Below are 25,081 nucleotides of genomic sequence, written 5' to 3'. Positions count from 1 at the left end.
AATTCCACTCTTTTCCATGGTGACAGTGAAATGTGACATTTGAGTTTATAAAGACAGGAGAAATCCAACAAATTCTTCCTGTTTCTCCTATGTGTAAGGGTATCAAAGAGCTCTAAACCCATCAGAGATATGCCAAAGCTTTATAAAATATTTTTCCACTGTACAAAATGTGTCTTTTGGAGAAATTCAATACAGATATATATTACCTAAAAATACTGATAAAACCCCTCCTCCTGCCAGACCTGTAATAGAGTTCCCTTTAATTACTTCACCAATAATATTACTGAATGAAAAGAGAAATAGTTTCTAATTAGAATATCTATGATCAAATGAAAACTTAAAAAAGCTATAAATACAGATCTGGATTGGGGTATTATATATTCACCTATATAATACGTAACTATGACTAGTTAATAGAATAGCTAAACATGGGAAAGGAAAACGCCATTGCAATGTAGTTTTCTGTTCTCTGGTATCCAGTACCTTCTTGCAGCAAGGAACACAAGAACAGAGGCAAGAGATTTTTCAGGGGGCTTAAAAAGGTATCAAATACCTGCTGATAAACCAGCAGTTTAGTTCCTTCGCATTTCACTTTCAATGCACTAATAAGCCACGTAACAGCTCTAGATTTAAGAGACGGAAACATTTAGCAAGCTTACTGGGTAACACAAATTCCCCAGCAGTAAGCTTCCCTTGAGGGCTAAGATGCAATCATACCTATGCTTCAACCAAACTGTCATCTCTGGATTCGTGCTGTGCAGGGTCAGCAGTAACTCCTTCGGGACAAGATTCCGAGATACAGGCAGGACTACCTCATGCCATCCTTTCAGACATAGTTGCTTTTCTAGTGTTTCTTTTACAAACAAGTGGATCAAGCAAATGCACGCTAAGGAACCATACAAGCAAAATATGTGAAAACACCAAGATTTACAGATTCCTCAGCTCTGAGGAGAGGATCTTGCATGAGTGTTAATCTTAGGAGAAGTCTTCAGAAAGGAATGCTATCTTCTTCACAGATACCCATCTTGGAATCCAAACTATTCCAGAGACTTCTCCAGGGAAAAAAGGATGGGACCGCAGTGTTCAACAATAAAGACTGTGAACATATCTTGAACAGAAACAACAACGGCGCATACGAAGGGCAGAATGTCAGAAGAGGGCAAAAAAGCGACAGATCCTTACCTGAAGCAAGATGCTACGAGCAGAGAACTCAACTAGTCTACAGAGAGGTTATTTCCCAACTTAGTTACAAATCACTGCTTTGAACTGCTATTTCAGTATAATGGAGTCATTCCTGAGCAAGTCCCTCACCTCAGTATTATTTTAAAATAAAGTTATTTTGTTCTAGAATAATTATCTTGCTTGAATTTTATTTTAGAATAGATTGTCTTTAAATTAACCATTCTGGAACGGACTCTCTGCAGTGTCATTTTTTTATCGTATGTACATTGACCAGTGTTTCTAAGTACACCACAGACTTCTGCACTACATTTCTCTCTCTTCCTAATGAATTCGAGCTATATTACTCGGTAAATATGTACCAAGAAGGCTATGTGTTTGCTTTGCTTTGGTAACTTAGGATATTTGCATTTCTAGCAGATTCAGTGTTTAATCCCTTTGGGTAGGCCCTCTCCTTAATCACAAAACAGCTTAATAAATAGAACTAGTTTTCAAGGAGTTATGATTTTTCTTCTTAATTAAGTTTATTCCTAAATTTCCTTTAAGCCAGGTAAGTTCAGATGTTATCAGTTAGCAACAACTACTACTACAAGTAGAAAGATGTTTTTTTCAAATGGTACTACAGTTGTCAAACCCATAATTTAGGAAGTCCTTGCTACTGATACCTTCTGTCTCTAGAAATTGCATGTATTTTAAAGTGTGGAAGACCTTGGGTGTGCTCAGCCTCCTTCTGTCTACTTTTTGTAAGTATGTACATATTTTATCTTTCTTTCTAGGATCTATAAGCAAGAGCAGGGCTCACTTATGATCAGAAAAGGCCAATGTTCCTGGAGGGGCTTTTGCTGATGTGGTTGAGTATAGGTTCTCTCTTTAAGGGTGCAGAGAAATTTGGGAAAAAAATGTCTAAACCAGATTTATAGATGTATTCTACTCCACCAGAATCTAAGAGTTCAAGGTCAGCAGCAGCAATCATTTTAAAATAAAAGGCTTTTGTCTTCCCCCTACTGCAGTGGATTCTAGAAAACTGAATCCATTCTCTCAATGAGAAAAGTTACCTGCAGAGTTTAAAACAGCTTTATTGCCCCATGAGCAGAGGTGACCAGTACCGTAACATCTAGCTCTTTTCAGAGTTAGCCAGCTTTGGAATTAATGTTTCTTCAGAGGAAGAAGTAGCCTTCTTCCGCAATTTCAACTAGCAGTTTTCCAACAAAAATAAATTCTTAACTTTGTCCACACAGTCCTACCAGAGATGGAAAGTTGCAGCTGGAGGCTGAAAATTTCAGCAAGTTATTAGTGAAGGTAAAAGAAGTGAAAAAGAAGTCAGAAAAAAATCCAACCTAAATACAGCAGGTGCTGTCACTTTCAGATTTGTCCTAAAAATGTAACATTGAAAGTTGTCATTACAATTAGGAAAGCAGTAACTATTCATCCATACTTACCTAGTTTCATACTTCTCATCAATAAAAAACAGACGGATACAGAAAGCATTTGAAGCTCCTCTGTACACTGGATGAAAAGCATCTTTTTCTTCAGTCTCAAGGAGGGGTGTTGCTGAGCCTTTGACATCTTTGCCTCTGACATCACCTAACAGCAGATCAGTATGGGAAACTGTAATGGCTCCATCTTTCTGCAATAACAACAGACAAACGATCACTTAGAACATTTCAGAAAATATTTTCATTTTTTAATTAAAAGGTCTTGCATCACTCCTATCTTATAGCATTCCAAGCAGACACACATTCTGACAAATACAGAAGTTCAAGGAGGTATTTTTACTATGATATCTACCTGTTTCTGAAACACTAGATAAAAGTGGCCTTTAAAAATACATACATTCTTGCTGAAAAGCAATATATTCACAAACTAATAGTTACCATTAGAATCCCTTTGTGAGGCAATAAAATATTTACCTTTCAGAAATATTTCTATATAAAAACTTTGTTTTCGGATGTATATTGAAAATATATGAAAGTTAAAAACATGTTATGTTAAAGAAAATGGGATTAATGCAGAGGATATTGTCAAAATGGAAATGAAAAATAATGGAAAGAAAGCCACAGTGGCTTTGATACAGCACCAAGAGAGAGACTAGAGACAGATGCAACCATTTAAAGTTTCTCGGGATAAATTCTCTGCTGATTTTTGCCGCACCAACACATTTCATAGCAACGCTCTTTTATCAAGTCAAGCTTCACTCAACAGAAGCGGCAGAGATAAAAGATGTGCCCTTTAACTTCTACAAATTACAGGGGAAAACTGAAGCTATATTGCTGCTTTCAGCTTTGGTAGCTTTCCATCAGGAGCTGATTTTTAGCTCGGTAACACAGGCAAGTCAAAATCTCAGGACTCGCAGATCTCTGGAGTGAGACGACTCTTGCCCTGTCTGTTAGGGGAATGCCCTCTCCACATCTGCAGAGGAGCCCACTTGAAGCTGGGCTTCCACATGCCTTTACTTGGCAGCAGACCTGCACAAACAGGCAGGCCCCCATCCTTTTTCTCCTCTCAGTGCCACTTTATTCCCACGCCCGTGCTGTCTGGCTGTTCATGTGGAACTGGATGGGAAAACTCATCCGATTAATATCTATAACCACCTCCATCCAGATCCTAGCTAGAACAGCTTCTGATCTGTGCACAACAGCAGATACAAGTGTGGGCCCATGCAGAGGACAGTGCAAGAGTGGAAATGATAAGCATTGCTTGTCCTAGTAACTTTTGTTTCAAATTAGCTTTTAAAGTTATCAGCATTGCTGTGTACAGCGGTATTACCTGCACAGCTGCACCGTGATCATGAATATGTTCAAAGTTTTGAGATGAAACAGACTCTGTTTCTTGACTTGTTTGGTTGCTTTTATCTTCACCTGAGTAATGAAAAAGAATAGATGCATCAGGCTTAAAAATGCGAGCTTAACCCTCAGAAACACAGCATAACTAAAGAGTGTGCCAGACTACCTCTATTGAAAGGTTTATTTTATTTATTTTTAACAACCACAGTTAAAATAGACCCTCCTATAGTCACTTGGCTAGAACTTCATTAGACTATTTGATCTCAAGGCAAAAATCAGAGAATTGGTTATAAAATAAGAATTGAACAAGACACAGTTTGGAAGCAACTCCTAACTCATGTATTATATGTAATAAATTTTTACCTTATCTGAAGAGAAAAAAATGAGTTATTAGCGTATTGACTGGTATCTTAAACCCTGTGCCTGTTGCTAGCTTGTCTTCTGATGACCATAGGCAAGGGCTCTTGATTCTCAGATCAGTTCTCCTCACAGAACTGAAATTCAGCATAAATCCTAGTCAGGCCAGAACCCTTACTTACTGGTGCAAGCAGGGACAAGAAACAGGGATTTAAATTCCCTTCTCAGCTGCTAAACCTAACTAGCTCTCTAAACCCTGTTTTACTTCTTATAAAGGGTGATTGCTCTTTCATCAATTTTTGTCAGTTTGTCTATTTCCTCCTCTTCCCCTGATCTAAGAGTCTCCCCCTGACAGATCATCCTACCATCCGCAGCAACATTACGGTAACATTCTAGTCTAGTTCATTCCCACCTGAGTAATAATATTTTTGTGGGCAAACAGGTAACTAAGGTGATAGGATGAAATTACTTGTAGCCATCTGGTGAATCAATATTTAAACACTGACTGCCATGATACATACATGCACAATGCTATATATATACTTTTATATATATATACACACATATACACACACAGCATACTAGCGAATCCTACATATTACCCCAAATAACCACCAAAATTACTAAAGCAAAGTGTCAGCTGCTGTATTTTTAGCCCCTGAACATATCTTCAATAGTTCTGCCATTCATTAAGTTGTCACCTCCCTAGTTTTACAGATATGTTCACAGTTTGTTTTTCATATTTAAAAATAAAGCCTGAAAATAAGCTTTAACTAATAAACTCTTGAGGCTTAGGTATCGCTGCTGCAGAAAACACATCAGGCCAGGACTCCCTTGCATTTGACAGCTCCAGTAACACAAGGAAGTCAAAGTTTCTGAGCTCCAGGAGGAAGAAAAAACAACTTCAGAAAACCCAGCACAACAGAATTCTTCACTCCTCTCTCCGAACTTTACCTTGGGAAACGCATCTAAGCCACATTCACCAACACAAGCATTTCTTCATCCATTAATGAGCTTTTTTTTTTTTAAAAAAAAAAATACCTCAAGGGTTTAAAATAATTTAGCCAGAAGTATTTTTAGAAATCTGTTATCTGAAAATCTGTTTCTCTGTTAGTACAGAAGAATGCAGATACAATGTGCAGGGCAAGAAGAAACACAGGGGTTAGAAATCATGGTTTCTCCAGGGGTATCACAGATGTGAGACTTCAGAGAAATGATCAAATGTCATCTTGATTAACCCAGCCACATTTCTCATTATAAGCAGCCTTGCAGGTGTCAGAAGTTAATTAATACAAGTCTCTTGTTGTCATGTAAATATTGATACGTTGTTTCTGACTTTATACTAAAATGAAATCCCTTAATGGCTCCACCATCCACTACTGTCAAACGTAGCTGCATCACTGTTTACATATAAGCTGTACACAAGTGACTGGGAAGAACATAAATATTGTTGCACTAAATGAAGTATGGAACACAAAGAAAATTAAAATAATTCAGTGATTGCGGGTTGTTAGCAGAGGTAACAGTCAGCAGGATCAAGAAGCCAGTTCACCATGACGCCTGATGAAAAGCCCTTGAATCATTCCCACTGCATCATAATGTTTGCTAGCTACTAATTCGTGACACCATATAGAGTAACAACCAAATTACTGTAATTACCCCGAAACGTAAGTGGCATATCAATATTGTGTTAAGGACAGATTTTTGTATACTCTTTCACTATTATTCAGTATTACATTTTGAAAGGAAAAATACTATCAACCTGTGGTCTCTACTTACAAGCTAAAGTGCTTGAAAAAATATCCTTATTACAGGATTTTTTTTTTTTTTATGTGGGAACATAAAATTACTCTACAAAGGAATGCACCTTGCATTTTAAATGCTCAGCCTTCGAATTCATTAAAAGAAAGTCCACATTCTCTATTGATGTAAGGTGCCTAGTGAACCTGCACTGCCTTCGCATCAAGGGACAATCTGGCAGCAAATTTCCAATACAGTAGCCTGCAGAAATGGTGCAATCATTAAAACAGCACTCTCATAATCATGCGTGTGTTATGCAATATAATAAACTATGTGACTGACATTATAATAAATTCCAAGGATATAGATTGGCCATTATATTGGAAAGGCTTAACAATGGACTAATGGGATGCAACTCTTATATGGACTCCACATTTACACACACCCCCCCAAAAAACAAATAAGAGAATTCCCTTTTCAAATTACACTTTTAATAAAATGAAAAATTCATAGAGGAGGGGAACTGTGCTTATGAGTTGGTTGGTTTTTTTTTTTTTTTTTTTTTTTTTTTTTTTTTTACTATAAACTTCATTAAAAGAATGGGCGTTTTTATTTTCTTTCTTAATTAAAAAACAAAACAAAAAAACCCCACCACAACAAAACCCGAAACATTACTGCTTTTCCTGGAAGTTTTCATGAATGGATACTGAAATTAATGTTGAGTCACATCTCATGTAATAATGAAACACAAATTATTCAGAGGGAAAGGGCTTTTAATTCAAACTGTTTGGAAAATATGGACTTTTGTTTATAGTCATAAGTCAAATGTGTAACAAGCAGTAAAAAGAAAAGCTGTTTATCAAATATCTATCACATAAAGCATATCTTTTTCAATAAACCGTAACAAACTTCTCTAACTTGTGACAAGCTAATGCCTTATTGAACTGGTACTAGAAATTAGAGTAATAGTATACATTTGATTTTTTTCCCCTCTTTTTTTTTTCTTTCTCTGAAATTCAACGACTACAGCTTTTAGTTTCCTCTCTCTCTTTTTGACCATACTGGGCAAGTATAAACAACAACACATAATGTTTCAGGACAACCAGGACTTCAAAGTATTATAGTTGCTTGTTTATATTCCAAGATGTGCAAAGCTACAATAATAATTTCAATTATTATTCAGTGATAACAGACTTAATATTCCTGAGCAGTGTACAGCCATGAGCAGCTCTAATTTTACTATTAAATTTCTAGTGGCTCTTTCTCTCTAGGAATAGTATCAGAGTCAGGCTCTTAGCTTATAAGTTCCTTCCCAGGAATCTCTGTCTGCAACCGTCAGTGATTTGTGCTCAAGCTATCTGAAAAAGTCTACAAATAATTCTCTCTTTCCCCAGAGCTGCCCTCGTCATTCCAAGTAGAGGGATACTACTGCTTTTAGAGGAATGCTGCTACTTTTAAAAATCTTATTTGAAGGAGACACACAAGATTGCAAACTAGTATCAACCATCAAAAATAACAGTTTTTAAATGGAGAGGAAAAAGAGAGATGAACATGTCAGACGGCTAACCATGTTGCTTAATAAGTTTCCGAAAAGCACTCAGATGCTAGAATCAACAGTCATAAGAACACGAATAGAACAGTTGTTTCTGCTCAGTTTTCACATTTAGAACAAGTATCAGATTTCCTCAATGTTAAAAAGACGTGTACAGCTGTATTGTTAAAACCTATAACCACATACTCAGTCAAAGGCTCAGCAGCACAGAATTTGCCACAAAACACAGGCCTACAGCTTGCAGTCCCTGGACAAGGAAAGCACACCGAAGTGTCTAAGGGTTTTACCGGAATCAGGTGACAGTCACAGAATGGTTAGGGTTGGAAGGGACCGCTGGTGGCCACCTCGTCCAAGCCCTTTGCTCAAGCAGGGTCACCCAGAGCAGACTGCCCAGGACTGTGTTCCAGCTAGTTCTCAGAAGAGACTCAGGGATCACTCAGGGAGTGATCTCTCTTCCTCCCTCAGTCTCATTCATGTTTCTACATATGTCCGTCACCTATTTTGAAATAGCACTCCTGCAGCTCCAGGAGCACAGAATGATAGAGGAGGAGACAGCTGGCTTCCTTCCTCTCTCATTTGCAAGATGCTCCTTTGCAGGGGAGGGGAAGTCCATAGGAGCAGCTATAAGACTTTTTCGTTCCCTTTTCTGCTCCGCGACTGCCAGCTCCGAGATACCAGCTGGTGACTGCTCTGTAGCTCCCTAGTCGCCTTTTTTGCCTGCTGCTTTCTGTTCAGACAAGCAGATACGTAACAACCTAATGGTGTTTTTTTAATTCTACTACTGATAATTAGTAGATAGCAAAATGTTGCCCTTCTGCACAAAAAGCCCTTTGACACTGAAAAATAAAGATGACAACTGTAAATCATTTACATGACACTTCTGTTCTACAAACAGGTGACACATTCATGTTACTGTTTTTTATCACTTGCAGTAAGGTGGCTTGTAGATGCGTTGTTGTATGTTGTCCAATATAAAAATAAAGAGACAGTCCCCGAGTTCCCAAAATCTCGTTACCTAGAAGACTGCAAACAAAAAGCAAAGAGAGCAGAAGTTGGACCACAATAAAATAAGATGACACAAGTCAATGGGACAACATAACAGTCACAGCTAACCAGCTGCTTAGCTACTGACAGACATTAGAACCAGATTTCAAAATCAAAATCTTCAATTAATAGTACAACTGTAGCTAACTGACAGAAAATACACCTGATGGGTTAGCTTTCCGAAACTTGAAACGTAGGTTTATCCCATACCTGGTATAGACCAGCTCCCCACAAACAACAATCACTCCTGAGCCAGAGACAGGGCTACCAAAATTTCTCTCCTGAATTAAAAAACACCAGGCAACCATCTCCAAAACAGATACATTAATTAGTGTTTTCTTGCCAGAAAACCTCTTCCCAACCTTTTGCAAAACCTACTCAGAAGCTGGAAATAAATGCACCTTGAATCTATCTAGCATTTTAGAATATAGATACCTTCTTGAAGGCTTGGCTTCTGTGGCATTTTGAGAATATCTTCAGGATGTGGTTTACAGAGTCCATGGAAAGGCCCTAAGTCAAAACACTCTTGAAGCAAGGGAACATTTACTTGAGCACATAAGCTCATGAATCCTACTGCAGTGTCACCATCCTGAAATATAAAAAGCAACGTCACACATACGTAAGAGTTGAGCACATGATTTTAGGTCAGGACACAAAAAATTGAACAAAAAAAATTGCTGAAACATAAGAGATAGTGTTCCATCTCTGGCTGTGCGTAATAGAAAAGTATAAAGGAACTATTTCAGCAAAAATCTTTTTTTCCCTTTGTAATATGTGTATTAGGCCATCTATATTACATGTTATAATTCTTTTGTTAGCTATGACTTGTAGGAGCATTAGAATTATATATATGGACCAAATAATGACATATTGTTTCAATAAAACATTTGTTACAGTAAATAAAAAAAACCAAACCTTTTAAGTACATACCTCCAAAAACGTGTAATTTTTCTTTAAAGTACAGGTAAAGTAAAATCTGGATTTAGCTAGCCGTAATGGTTGAGTAATTACTAGACACTGCTTTGTAAATAAAATTGTGCTCAAATTGAAGAGTATATTTTCCTATGAAAATTATTAATTCGAGAAAGCAATTGTATTGCATATAAACAGTATCTAATACAGTATATGGTATGTATTATTTGCAGCAATTATAAGTGCTAAATATTTTCAAGTTCTGAAAAAAAAAAATCTAAGCACTAGTCTTAAAAAAAAAAATGCTCTAGCAAGTATGAAAATGACAAGATCCTTGCAATGCTGAAATGGCACGTTACTCTGTATGTTTGACTATTACTCAGAGTTTCCAGAAAGTTGCAGTCTTCAGAAGGAAATACCCTCTGAAAAATGAGAATTAGCATGCTGGAGGTATTTTGGCTTTAAGCTAAGACAAGTCTACAAGAAGGAAGCTCTTCAATTTTTAGTACTATATGCAACTTTCTGGTGAAACACATAATGAAAATATTTTTTTTTTTCCTTAATACACATAATGAAAGCCTCGTTTATAAACATAATAAAAACTCAACCACTGGATTTGTATAGCTGTTTTATCAGGCCATCAGCACTCCAATAAAAATAAAAAAAATAAAGTTTAATTTTCTTTCCCCTCAAACAACAAGTGATTGTTTGTTTGCCTTGTTTGCGTAACTGAACAAAAGCTGGGTCGCTGCAGTTGTCTGGCTGCTATGTAATTTTAGGCCCAAGGCTCAGCAGAGGCTGATTAACCAATCCATCTACCATATGTGCAAAAAGGGGTTGCCAGCTTCATTCTCTGCAGGGAAAATTGGCATCTATCTTGGTTCGCATGGAGGTGTCTTTCCAATCTGCAGCAGCAGCAGCAAGTATAAACTACGAGGGCCTGAAACACCTTTTGCTGGTATCATATTGAGCTATAAATGTACAATTGAAATGTATTATTTATAAAGATAGCCGTTTGTAATGTGCTATTACACTAATGGTTTATTGTTTCCCATTTGGCTTCCAATGGTAGTGATTACATGTTAAGGTTTTATGAAATCATTTGCTATAGAAAGCAGACTTCGGGTATTAAGTAGGTTATGTTGCCTATCAGCTTACAAGACCACACACAATTACTAACACATGAAAATATTAACAGGAATTTTCAGCAGGATAACTATTACCACCTCTTTCTTATTTAAATTAATTCCTGGGTGTCTGTCTTCAATTCAGCAAAAATCTGACTGCCTGAGCCAGGAGATGGAAAAAAAAAAAAATCTACAGCATTTTTAACTGGCTACTAGTTTTCACATGCAGTATTAATTTTCACCAGGAATGAAAACCAGTCATCTATAATGCAAATGTCTAAAATGGCAACATGGTTTCTTCAAGATGGTCTATTCCAATTACTTGAAAAGAATCTACACAATTACTGGGAATTACTGTTTCATTTACTTAGCAGGAAATATCACTCCTAAAGAAAGGAAGGACACAAAATACGTGGCGAAGGGCACCATGTGTGTGCAGATAATGAATTCTACCTTCCTAAAAGTGAGCTTGTTCTTTTTATTCACTGAGCTGCAGTGTGAGCTGTCACTCACACGTGACATCACTAATGTTATGATCAGACAAAACCAGAGCTCATGGCAGACTGACCTCACAAACAGCCGCCTGATTTTCTTCATCTTGACATTCTATGAGATCAGCAAGGAAATATTCACTATAGGTTTCTTTCACAGTCTCACTCTGACGTGTCCAGATTGGCGTGAGATCATCACAATCTTCCAACCTACAAAAAGAGAGATCAGGTAATGTCCTAAAGGTCTGCCATTAATAGGTCCTGATATTTCTGTCCTACTCCGTTAACATATGGACAAATATTACAAACACTTGATCCAAAGTCTTCACCCACATATAAATACTTTCACCTAGGACACATCCCCAGCACACACTAAGCTGGGAGCCTCAGCACCAGAGGAAAGCCAGAACCACTTCCAAAAGCCAGCACAACCCACCTAAGATCTGGATTGCCCAATGGAGATGCTTATCTTTCCCTAACAAAATATAAGGGCAGCCCAGTTCAAAATTCTCTTGCCTAAGGCATCTCAGGCCAGGTGGACCTGGGCTTTAGGCCTCATTTAAAATAATTATACTCAGTGAGCCCAATCATCAGTTGGTTAGAGTTGGCAGAGATCTCAAAAAGCAACACCAGTGCAATTTAGAAAATCAGTTCTTTAAAAAAAAAAAAAAGAAAATCATGCCTTCCTGTATGGGAGAAACAGTGCTGAGTATTGGCTAGATTACTGTTATTACACACAGCAGTGTGGGAGTCACCTGGCAGAAATCGAGCCATTATGCCTTTGTAAGGTCAAGTTAATGCTCCACCATTGAAAAAGATACAAAGGCCGCAGTGTAATTACTCCGTCCCTCTGCCTCGGGAGAGGCTTTCCGCACAGGTGGGAACCTGCCGCACCGAGGCTTTCGCTGCCTCGGCTGCTCCGGTCTCTTCTCCGCGCTGCCGGCGCAAGAGCTGCCCGAGCCGACTCCCAGTCAGTCCAAGTTGCAGTGTGAGGCTCACGTGGGCCCCATACTGCACAGATTTTTATTTAAATAGGCAACAGAGACTCTTTCCCATTAAACCACTTTAAAAAAAACAACATTAATTCTTAACCAGGATCAATGTAAGTCTTAACAAGAAGTTTCAGTGCTTTTACCAAGGCAACGAAGGAATTCATTAGTCATATGTGCTGTGACCGTGGCGTAAAGGCCAATGGCAAACCAGCTCTAACACAGAACTGCTTTCAATAAGATGAAATCACTTTTTTTATCTATCTATCTGAAAAATGCAAGAATTAAGTGATCCAACCAACAATTCTGCAACTAAAAAAGTGGTGAGAGAAGCGGGGCTGCGATGGGCCGTCAGAAGGAATGACTCTTACTACCGGACTGTGGAGTGAAGAAAACCCTTTCTCCTCAGGGCCGTAAGCAGACTGCTACTGAACGTGCTTCGGTTATCTCAGTGATCGCACACGCAAACACACGAGGAGAAAGACGAGCCCCGCAGGGTAAAGGAATTAAATCAAGAAGAGTAAGCGATGCACTTCAAACACAGGAATACATTTATGCTTATTGAAAGAAACGGAGACCGCCACAATCGGCTCCTTTCAAACAACAGGTTGCTTCCTTCAGCTACGGAGCGCCCAGGAGACCCCCCGTGACAGAGAGCCGCCCTGGGAGAGGCGGCGGGAGCCCACCGCCCGCCCTGCGCCCCTCGCTGCAGCGGGCACCGTCCCGGCTATAAGACGCCCAGCGCTGCGAGCCCGCCCCTTTTCGGCGGCCTTTGGACGCTCTCCCCTCAGGCACAGCCGCCGCCGGCCGTTTAAAGAGCGGGCGGGCGTGCGGCTGCTGCGCCGCGGGGCCGCAGCCCCTCAGCCGCGCTGGGAGCGGCTGCCGCGCCGCCCGCGGGCCTCCACTGACCTCTAGCGGCGGCGGGCGGCGGGCGGCCCGCGGGCCCCCGGCCCAGCAGCGCAGGGAGCCGGGCTCCCCGAGAGGCCGAGGGGTTCCCGCCCTCCGTTGGCCGCCTGGGGAGCCCGGCAGCGGGCAGGACCACGGCGGTTGTGAGGCGGTAACGCAGCGCCCTGACGCTCCCCGCGCTGCGACTGACCCGGCACAGCCTGGCTGCAGCCGCGCCGATGCCGTACCCCGCGCCGTCGTCAGCCTGCGGCTGGGGCGTCCCTTTCTGCGTCTCCCTAAAATAACATGTCAGGAGAAAAGTGTTTTTAAATAGTTCTCTTTTCTTTAAAAGTGCTACATATTGTAGAAACGTGTTTCTGAAGATAATTACCAGGAACAATTATTACCATTTCCCTCAGTTTTAGGAAAACTTGTGTTTTCCTCCAGGCTCCTATGCTCAAGTTTCTATGCGCCTGTATCTAAATACCTGTACCTGTAATTTAGAAATCATAGTTCTGCATATGCAGCAAGTCAGAAGAACAAAGTTATTCTCTTTACATGTTCCTGGATTTGGAAGAAGCCTTAAAGTTAACACAACTGGGCCAAAAAAAGTCATTTCTAATTTTATCAAACACGGTCTGAGTTTCTAAGTACTGACTGACTCTAGCATAAGACTGAAGGGCAACTGAGGTGGTACCTAGATGGTGTTTGCTACTCCCACACACCAGAACGAATGCGACCTTCTGAGTAAGATTACCTTTCTGCTAGGGGCCGGTGACCCCTTTTATTTTGACGTCGTTTCTGCTTTTTTACTCCGGGGCCATCTGTCCGAAAGCTCGCCCTCCCTTGCTTGGCACAGCCCGGAGATGGGGCCTTGAAGACCCCTCCACCCCGAGGCGGCCCAGCGGCTTGAGAAACCAGTAGAGATGAATATCATTGCTGCCCAGCTGAAAACAGCTGCCAGGGGTGACAGATTTCCAGGCCCCACACTTTTTCATTCATTTTCACTGTTTAAGTCAGAGTCTTTGTTGTAATAAATTATACACAAAAAGAAAAAAGTATGGAAAGTAGAACATACTGTCACTTATCTGTAGAAGTAATTCAAAAGATGCATCTAAAATGAAGTTCCAAGAACAATGAAACCCTGTAAAAATTTATAGTAATTCACATTCTTTATATCTGAAACCAAAATAGTAATTTTCTTCTTCTTCACAGGCAGTATCTCAAGGGAAAAGCTGCAGTAAGGTTTTCTATTACCAGAACTTCACTACTTCAACACAATTAATTAGTATAGCAAATCTGATAACCTGTTATGAAACCTCAAACAAACCAAACCAATTTAGGGGCAAAGGAATAAGACCGTACACTAACTGAAACCTGATGTTTGGCTGGGGTAGATAATACACACACACCATCTCCAAACAGAATGTTTTGCTGATTGCTCCAAGTCCCTTACAGCATTCTGCTCTGCAAAACACCAGGTGACCCAAGGCCACGCACCAAGATGCGGGTGGCAATTCTGTCGGCTCGCGGTACGCAGAGAGACTGACCTCGCGATAGCCAACGGGGCTCCGCGTAAGCCCGCTCATCTCCCTGCATGCTAGAAACTGTAGGAACAGAACTAGTTTTGATTTCTGCAATCCTCCACTAGCACCATAGTCTTAAAAAAAAAACACCAAAAAACCCCAACCAAACCAAAACAACAAAACACCACAGATTTTTAATAGAAATACTACAAAATTCCTAGGCTGCGAGAGCAAGCACAATAAAGGCATTGCACAGAGCTGCAGATTTGTGAGCTCTTACATATATGGTACAAAACGACAAATGACAGGATCTAAAGATGAGATATCAGCAAGTAACTTAAATATAAAAGCTCAGTGGACTATGTTCTGGCACACTCGAGACTTATTTCACATTATAAAGGTCAGATGGAGAATAACTTCAAAATTAATGGTTAAGCAAAGCATCAGTTTACAGCTTCTTTTTTCCCCCCTCTAGAAGCAAGGGGAGAGGGAACAGAGATTACCCTAATCTCCTATCATTGACCCAGAACATGTTGCTAGGCAGGTGGCTGGGGACAGCTTTCATAGCTAAGTCTCCAAAGGGCTCCACTGAACGTTACTATGGATGCCAGTGAAGCACAAAGGTGAATACAGAGGAAAAGGAAAGGCAAAGCATCTACTGCAAACATAATTTAACTTACTCAGAGAATCTCTTGATAGACAATATTAATTTTATATCACCAGATACTGTGTAATTTAAGAAAAAAGTTTCCTCATTAGTTTTCCAATAATAAAAAACCCCAAATAAACTAAAGTAAATAATTTTATTATTCATAACAAACTACAGAAATCCCAGGCAAGATGGCATCTCTTATGTGGAATATTGGTATGGCTTATGTGACATTTCTAGTTGTGTCGAAAATATTTCTATTGATAATATCCAATGGCCATCAAAAGAAAGAATTGAATCAAATTAAATAAAAAAGAAACATAATAGTTGGAATCAAGACATATGGAAAACCTTTAAGTCCTCAGGAAGTAATTCACCTGCTGATAACTTCTCAGTATTAAGGTTCACTCACATAGTGATAGATGGCAGACAACTCGAAGGAAATACTCATAAAAAGCCTAAATATTGTAGATCAAGTTAGCATGCAAATAATTTTGTAACATATTGGAATACCCAGACCTATAGCAGGATGGTGTGAAGTGGTCAAGGTCAGGCCTCAGTCCTTTTTCTTAAAATGCTCAAGAGTCAAGCAACAGGACATCGCAAACATTGACTAAAACTATAGGATAAAAAGCACAATCTGCAGATTTGTTACAGGCCTATTTGGCAAAATTAAATATGTGTAAAACATCTCCCTGAGAGGCAGGCTTCTGTCAGAATCCAGTCCGAGATGTCAGCATGAATTAACCCATGAACAAACAGGTGGGGATTTACCAGGAGAGGGATATGCCTAACGCGGCATTACCATCTGTTAGCACCGGTCGATACGAACCACACACGCATCAGCATTGTATGATGTAGCATCCCAGGCACACGCTTGTCCCTTAACTTCAGTTTCCACTACAAGGGCCAGAAATGCTAATTTCATCATAATCCTGCTACGTAACCACACAGCAACACTTACATTTAGAACAAAAGCAACTCCAGAACGAATCAGGATCAAATAAAACGATTCCTTTATAAAACATTACCCTACATGCACTCTTCCCACTGTGAAGAGGGAAACAAGTGAACCAAAACGCAATACTAGTGACATTTCAGCCACGCTACAGGGAAGCACCTACGCAGCAACGACAGCATATATGGTCCAGCAATCTACACGGAACAACATAAGACCCCATTGGGTCAGAAACTCTTTACACAGAAAGCTGTGATTTGGCGCAGGCAGCAGAATCCAAATGGCAGGAAAAAACAGGGTGGTAACAGTCAATATACAGGTAGGCATCAGTAGGCAAGGCTGGCAGAGAAACCCGCATCTGCGCCCGGTGCACGCTGCAGGCAGCTGAGCAGAGAGGAAAAAAAGAATTCAGAGTCTAACTTTTTAAATGATATTTATGACTTGAAAACAAGAGCAAGGCTGCGTTAAAGGCACATTGCGCGAGCATATCACGCAGTCTTTGCTCCAAACTGCGTCCACTGAAACAGATGACATGATGGAAGGGAAAGGGTTACCCCATTATTTGCTTAAGCTCTCTCAGCAACGCTGAGGAGGCCTGCTTCCCTGAAACACTGAGAGTGAATGTATGAAGCGCTTATGCAGAAAAAACTGTACAAAAGATGAACAAGGATTACTCTCTGTGTCTGAAAGACTACTGGAACTAGGGATTCTCTGCTCTTATTTAATTCTTCTAGGTAATAGGCCCTCCTATTTAGACTTTGCTCAACTGGTCAGAATATGGCATAACAAGAGAAAATTAAAAATAAGTTGGAATATGCTCCAAAATAACTGAAAACTACACGCACTCACCAAAATACGCAGCAATGCAACTAAGCCAGCAGATTCACAGAATAAACATCACTGAAAAAACTGTATTCTTTCTAGATAGCAACCTAGTTTTACAAAAAATACAATTGATCTTGTGATGAAGTAGAATAAAAACAGCATAATCATAAAACTACTTAATTAGCTTATCAAGGAAAATCATAGCAGTTTAACTAAGATACTGCTGCTGTAAACCAAAAAAGAAAATTCTTCAAATTAACCCAGACGGATCTGCTCATGGAAGTAGAAGGGAGAAACTGCATTACCTTGCTTTGCGAACATACAGCCGTGGGTGATACCGATGTCTGGGGCACACAAGCAAGGTAAAGTTTGTATCCACTACTGAACATGGAACGGTCATCATCTTTTCAAAGACGTTTCCCATGTCTGGCCCTGTGAATGACAAAGAACTGTTAGGAACAACAGAGAAACTTCATTATGTAAGTTTTTAAATTATCAGCAAAACTGTTTGCGGAAAATGGAGTTTTGAACTTAAACCACAGATGGCATAATGCTCCAAGTCTTTTAAGTTAAGCAACAAAACTGAGATGACTGTAGTATAAACACGTGAAAGAATTGTTATTGGATTGTTAATTAATCCAGCACCCCAAACCTGAATAAGCTTCAAAGCAATCAGAAATTGGTAGGATCAAATTCCTATAGAAATACTAGTCATAACCAACACTACATGCCACTGGAGAATCTTTGTCAGGACTCGTGATGCTGAAGGGAAGCTGACATTTGGTGCTAGGGTAGGTTTGACAGAAGCCCTTATTCAGGTACTGTTTTCTGTAGTTGACACAGCATTACAGAGTGTTTTAACATGACTTGGAACTCAGATGTCTAGAAATTGGCATATCAGAAAAGGTTCCAATTCATTTCAAGGAACGTTCCAGCCAAAAATCAGTCATTAAGTAGCTGCTTGGTTTATTAGTCCGAATTCAGGACTGAAGTTCCAAGTCAGATACTGTTCTCTGATTACGATGTGCATTCTCCATCTTGGTACCTCTGCTCTAAAAGAGGTAATCCTCATTTCCTTCCGTGTCTCCAGCACCCCTTCTGACCCTCACCAAAGTGTCCTCTCCCCATCTCGTACTCCCTCGGCTAAATAAGAGAAGGTACCTGATGTGACTGGCTCTGATGTAAGGGCACGATGCCTGGCTGACATGCATGAATTCATGTATGTGTGTGCTTGTGAATATAAACATACATGTGCCAAGTGACCTATTAGTCACTGTCTCCCAAAGTACAAGCACTGATTTCAGTCTCTTGACTCGATTCAGCCAGAAATCTTCACAAAAGTTGGAGGAATTTATTTCCGAGATCTTTACTCCTGTTTGAAGCCCTGTCTGTTTCTGGCAAATTTAAAGACTGCAGGAAACGGACAGACTGCTGAATGGACTGCTGGAGCGAACATGTAACCATGTAAGCCTTTTTCACAAGGTATGTCCATTAGAGGATACTTTAAGATTGTGTTTTCTCCATGTTTAGAAAGTGAGAACTGTTCTCAATATCAAAAAAAAAAAAAAAACAACACACAAAAAAGCCCACCACCACAGTGCATCTTAATGATAATGAGATTTGAGATTGTTCTCATTATTTTAAGAATAAAATAGTATTAAATTCTTACCTAAATTCTCATCAGCTGGTATGAAGAGAAGTATAAACTGCAGTTCTGGTACTGTGATAAAAGCTGTCCTGGACAAATAACATAACTGTATTCAGTCTTTCATCATTACACCCATCAGTCAGATACAGCAGCTAGTCTGATATATAAATTTTTTTCTCCAGTGTCTCTAATCTAATCTTCCTTCATGAGTCCATCCATATGGCTCAAAAATTAAAACATTTTATTTATGACAAATAAGATCATATGAAATTCATCTGGGCATTTTTTACTGTGGTTTTTTTTTTCCCTACCTTATTTCTCTCTTAATTTCCTAATCCTTAGATTTCAAACGTCCTCCTTTTTATATCAGTTCCCCAGTGGTGAAAAAATTAAAGATGCCAGATCCCTGCTGGCAGATCTCTGACCTGGCATCTGGATGAGCTGGCTTGACATGACAAAGTTAATGTAAATTCAACAGCAACAGCACCAAGTGCAATTCACTGTTTATGTAAGTAGATTCCGAGTATACCAAATAACCGGAGCAATGGTTGTATTTGAGTCCTGAGCTAACACAGTAATGTGCTGCTTGTACTGTATCGTTCGCAGCCTTACCATATAATCTGTAGCTAATTATCAATAGATTACCCGGGAACAAGCATATTCCAGAAGCATCTACAGCTTTTTAAGCTTCCTGCTCAGTCATGCGCTTTGATTTTTACAAGTGGAAATTTAGGAAGAAGAAAAATCAATCTGCCTTGCAATGCCGTACTATTTCTGTGGAAAGCCACAGCAAAGATAACAGCTAAACCTTAACACTGTTTGGGAAGCGTACTTGGAACTGTAACAGCTCGGTTTCAAAGCCAACAGCGCACATTTGATTAATACAAGGTTATGTTTTATTACCTTCCAAGACTGTTTAATTTCGTCCCAGTGATCACCTTAAGGCATTTTTAAATTCCATAGCCTCTCCAAATGATGGCAGGAGACTGCACATGCTTTCCTACAGAAAGTTATATATGAACTCACCTAACAATTTCTTGGGAACATCCAGCTGCATATTCTTCTTTCGCCACAAAAAGATGCATGAACAACGTGTTCAAAGGCTACAAAATGAAGAATGAAAATCTAACCACCATGCAGCTAATATTTATGAAGTCAACCCAAGTATTAATATGCACATTTATTTCCAATATATATGATTTGCACTCAAAATGAGTAGCTTCACATAGATAAGTAACTTCAAAGCATGTATGGATAAAGTTATGTGATTAAAGGACTTTTTTCATATCACGATTTGTGCTTCTGTAATATTTTTGATTTACACTCAAGCTTACTATTGTTTGACTACAACATACATAGTTTCATATTTAACAGTATTAATTCCAGACTAAGAACATTTTAATTTAACCACAATAATTAACAACTAAATCTTAACAACATTTAATTTAATATTTGGCTGATAAAGACATTCTTTCTAGGTTTAAAAAAAACAAACACAAGCTCACATACTTCTCACACTCCTAAAATGTTTTTTCCTTAAAAGAAGTAAGAAAAATTAGGAAGTTTTAAGATTGCCTCATTTGACACATTTAAATATCCAGGCAGAAACAGGGCAGACTGAGAGACATCTTTATCCTATATGCCTCCAGTTAACCTGGGAAACACTAGCAAAGGAAAACCCTTGTGCTGCAATGGAAAGTGCTATTAATTCAGCTGTTTTCCCTTGCGTATTAATTTCAAGTGCTGAGTCAATGAAGGTCTACCTGTAGGTGAAACATTCCTACAAAAAAAAAAATCTTTTAAATGGGAAAACTTGAGGTCTTCTGAGTAGTTTAATATTCAACTAAAATGTCGTGGCTAATAAATTTCAGCAATAAATTTCAGCAACTCTAGAGCAAGAATGATTTTAATAGAGGTTGCAGTGTATGGACCAGCACAAAGACAACAGGTTATTAGGTTATTGTAAGGAATAAACATCAAAAGCCATTTCTAAAAAAAAAACCCAACAGAACAAACACTTCTTTGTTTTTTTAAATGCAACAGAAAAAGGAAAAAAAAAAAAAGAATGTTTTGTTCTTGAGGTCCAAGAGGAGGCAAGATTTGGCCTGTAACTGTTTCTGCATAGTGATGGTAACCAGGCAATCCTGTAAAGCATCTTCACTAAACTCTGCACAAGTCAACTCCTAATTTAGACCTTTAAGCTATTTTGTAATTTCTGTGCTCTAGGAAAAAGCCTTGTCAACTAGACTTTTAAGAAATTCTATTTTCAGATGATCTCAATTTTCTAAAGCGCATCTGCAGGGCTTTAACCTGCAGTTAACAACAATATTTTATCTAGTTACAACTCAGAATAGGTTCAGTTGGTTTGTCAGTGCAGAAGCATAAAACATGTACCGAATCTTCTGTACGTATTTTAGAAAACAATCTCCATTCTAGAAAAAGAAGAGTTGTTCTCCTTGTCCATGTTCCAAAGCACCTTTCGCTCCTGTTGATGAGCAGTAATTCCTAGCATGCTCAAGCTCTTTTCTTTTGTCTTTTCTCTTTGTAAGCCCCTGCACTCCAAAGTCAGCTGCACCTTTGCTGCAAGAGATATCGTCAAGCAGGCCGCCTGAGGAAGAGCTTGCAGAGCTGACAGCACAGCATAACCCAACAGGAGCAGCTGCAGCTGCACAGTGAATGAAGTGGTTGTGCCTGCAATATGCCTGTACACAAAGTACTGTTCAAGTGACAAAGAAAACAGATTACAAGAAAATTACATGGGTTTTTTCTATACTCCCTTTGGCTGTAATAATTTTGTTTCTTTTAACGGCACACTGCATTTTCAAATACAATTGCTGTATTTGTCAGTTTTTCTGCAAGCCATCGCTTAACATCACCCAGAACAACACCGGAAAACTGATGAACAGACTGTCTAGAGATAATTTCAGAACTGCCAATACCTTATTCTGGCATGTGCTGCCTAGCTTTTGCATGTTTATGGTTAACGTTTTCCATCTTTTCTCAACAATCACGGGATCTAGTTCCTAGCTGGACTGAATGATGGGCAGCATTTGAATCCTGAACTTCTAAGTGCCTATTTCTAGTTCGTAATTCCTAACAGGAATTCATAAACTTGACCGAGGAGCCTGTAGGAAAACTGGCACCGCACAGAACGGAGCGCAGCAATCTCCACACCAGCACCAAACAAGTTTACTCCAGAACCAAGATGCTTATGTCAGCATGGTCCTCCACCCAGTCCCTCAAGCAGGGGTACACTCCCTGTCCCTTGTTCTTTCTCTGAAGCCATTAAACTTACATTCGGTTCTGTTAAAATAGCAACACTTTATTCCAAAAGGTGAGAAATGAGGATTCCAGTTCCCTTACAGTGAGAAGGCCCTTAGAGCAAAGACTTCACCTCCCAGGTAAATGTTCTGCTGGATAACACCAGAGCTGGACAAGTCTTTGAATGAAAGATATTGCTGACAGCTACGATTCCCACTGCTCTCAGTGCTAGCACAACGCATCAGATATGTTCTGCACGTCTGGCAAAGAAAGGACTTGCGTTCCCTAACTGCCATCTTTACAGTTACCGTCAGTTACTGTAGCAGCAAAAGCACAGGTACTCGTGAACTTCTGAGCACCTGAGGGTTTAGTAAGGAATCTGATGATCACTTTTTTCAGCCTGAATGCTTCAAGTCTACTTAAAATAGATGTTAGATGCCTCTGCATATTTTTCATACCTGAGCCTTAAATGAAAACTCAACTACAATCACACAATTTACTTACGGTGCATTTATCGTTAATGTAGTTTTCATGTAAGAATGATTCCCAGTCAGACTGATCAGTGACATTCCAATTTGGATAGTCCAGAAAGGCAGCATGGGCTATAACCTCATTCTTCATATTGCAGAGTGTCAAAGCAAGATTTGATTTTTCTCTGTGAAAACAATTTAATTTTGCAGAAGTTGAAGAAACCACACAAAGAAAAGCGACTGACTTAATTCAGCCTGTTAGAATAGCAAAATTAACCATGTTCAAAAGTGCTCCCAGGATCGGGCCTCAATAAAACTTCATTGCCCACATCCTACCCTGACATTGTTTCTCCAATTCCAAGTATTTATTTACTGTATTCTGACATTATAACAATTCACATGATTTTTCAAATCCTCAATTACTACGAATTTGATGTGCACGACTTAAATGCTCCCTCTTCTTTGCATGTTTCTTCATACATTTATTTTTTTCCCCAAATAGCTGGTATCTGAGACATTTGCCATTAAGTCAAGTGGAGAAAAACTAAGTGACCCATCAGCATTTCACGCAGTGTCTCTGCTGTTCATCACTGCACAGAAAGATGAAGCGCAGAAGGTTCATCGCTATCTGCGGTGATGAAGATACGGTAACAGAAGACTTCTACAGCCACCCATTTCCGCTCAGGACATTGCCATGCAAGCAGCTAGGATACAGATGTCAAACATGGAGGATATTAGGTATTTTGGGGGCATGAAAAGAAGAGGCACACTGAAAGATAATTTACAGCAGATAAAGGCTGTCTCCCAAGGTAGAATAAAGAGAGGCAAAAAATAACTAATTCCTTTCCTTAAGGAGAAACTGGAAGAGAAGGAAAAGATTTGAAGGAAAAGATTTAGACATACGCAGGAAAAGAAAACAGAACAGTCACGGCCACAAAGTGATTAAAAACCCTAGTGCCTGCCCCTCCACTTCCATCACTCTCCAACAAGCAAAAGGATTCTGTTAGCAGACAGCAGACATGGGAATCTGATGGTTTCATCAGGCATTATTCAAAAGTATTTCTTCTGAACTTTTATAAAAGGAGGCTAGTGCAGAGTCAGATCTTGTCCACCACGCTGGCAGCAGTGATCCAAGTTTGCACAGTCCTGCATGCGTGACGCAGAGAAGAGATGGAAACAGATTTTCTCTCCCTTTTTGTCAAAAGTCATTATGCCACACCATGTAAAGGCTCATAATGTTTTCTGCCATTTTAAATGTAACATAATTTCTTGAGGTTTACTGCAAGAAAGGTAATATAATGTCCCTAAAATATTGTTACTTACAAAAGGTACATGACATCAATCCTTCCAAAAACTACTTCTGTAAAATGGCTGAAGAGGCCGATAATATCTGAAACATCATGTGATTCTGTTCTTCTGGCACTGACCACTTCTGTATTTCCTCTTGAAGACGTTATTGTAGTCATCTTACAGACTGCAATAAGAAAGAACGAAAACATTGCTATTCTGGCAGATCCTGCTGCAATCTGTTGTTCAATGTAGTTACTTGAAATAGATTTTGATATCAACTGTGAAGAAGTACGATTCGGATGGATTTAAGTGTAGACCTCTACAAAAATACATACTACCTGCATATACATACAGCATGCAAACAGTGCACAAGCAGAAGTACAGCAGGCAATCATCCCTATTGTATGTATTCTACATGCTACACAGGACATAAATGTTTTTAGTAGGCTACAAATCGCTTGTACATGTATTCATTTATAGGCATTTGCATGATAACTATCAGAACAGTGCCCATCATTAATAATTTCAAACTTAATAGCCTTATGTCTATAGGGTTGGGAGGATCAGCTGCAAACAATCAGGATAAGAATGCCCAGGTAACATTAATCAGCAATTTCAGGTGAGTTAAGTGTATTTTGTCCAAAACAGCTCCTCAAATTTCTTTTTAAGTCAACAGCGATGCTTAAATTTCAGAAGGAATTGAAAGCTCTGTAGCTTCCCTGACCAGAAGACAGACATTTCTGTGGTTCTACGTTCACAGAATTTGCCAGGCCCAAGTGATTTATTGGCATGCCTAGCACTTTCAGAACATAATGGGGCAACAGGCATTCAGACCACCTGTGACTATCAGCTAACACTTCATTTATCTTTCAGTTGTGTTGCTACTCAACATTGTAGCCTGTTGTGATATAATCAGGAATTAGGCATGTAAAACAAATTGACCAAACGCAACAGCTTTCTGCAATTTCTTAAATATACTTGTGCAAAATATAGCATTACTAACTCAAAAATAGTCTCAGTAACCAACATACCTAGACTAGCAGGACGCTTTTACCAATCTGCCAAACACAACAGCCATTTCTAACATTGGCCCCCGACGTGATGCCCAATTATTACGCCCCACAGATCCCAACTAAAGTGGGATAACAAAGGAAACCTTGAATTTTATACCTTTTAAATACAGAGAGAGTCATGTGTACAGCTACATCTTTCACACACAGTCGATATACTGTTATAGGTGACACCACAGGTCTCAGTCATGCAAGCATACGTTCGCAAAGAGGTCCCAGCACCAACCCGAGCCAAAATGTCCTCTGCAGGTTTTAATGCATGTGCTTAGTAGACAGAATTGTGGTTATGCAGAAAGAACAAGCTAGGCTAGAGTGTACTTATTAC

At 39.4% G+C, this 25,081-nt stretch overlaps 1 protein-coding gene across 1 annotated transcript in view; it reads right to left on the bottom strand.

Annotated features, from left to right (window-relative positions):
• Positions 1–23,895, bottom strand: part of CFAP61 (cilia and flagella associated protein 61) — a gene marked incomplete at its 5' end in the record, with an annotated part of 114,048 nt that extends 90,153 nt beyond the window's left edge. Inside the window, 9 exons of the mRNA XM_082305627.1 lie at positions 2,619–2,806; positions 3,946–4,037; positions 9,091–9,244; positions 11,263–11,395; positions 17,323–17,449; positions 18,687–18,754; positions 19,692–19,768; positions 22,431–22,581; positions 23,720–23,895. Coding sequence (XP_082161753.1) covers positions 2,619–2,806; positions 3,946–4,037; positions 9,091–9,244; positions 11,263–11,395; positions 17,323–17,449; positions 18,687–18,754; positions 19,692–19,768; positions 22,431–22,581; positions 23,720–23,895 — 1,166 coding nt within the window. The remainder of the gene's footprint in view (positions 1–2,618; positions 2,807–3,945; positions 4,038–9,090; positions 9,245–11,262; positions 11,396–17,322; positions 17,450–18,686; positions 18,755–19,691; positions 19,769–22,430; positions 22,582–23,719) is intronic.
• Between the last annotated feature and the right edge of the window lie 1,186 nt (positions 23,896–25,081).

Source organism: Platalea leucorodia (assembly GCF_965183815.1).
Source record: "Platalea leucorodia genome assembly, chromosome: 3".
In the NCBI taxonomy this organism is placed as follows: Eukaryota; Metazoa; Chordata; class Aves; order Pelecaniformes; family Threskiornithidae; genus Platalea; species Platalea leucorodia.
Note: the sequence above shows the minus strand (reverse complement) of the source record. Positions and strands in the feature narration are given on the sequence as shown.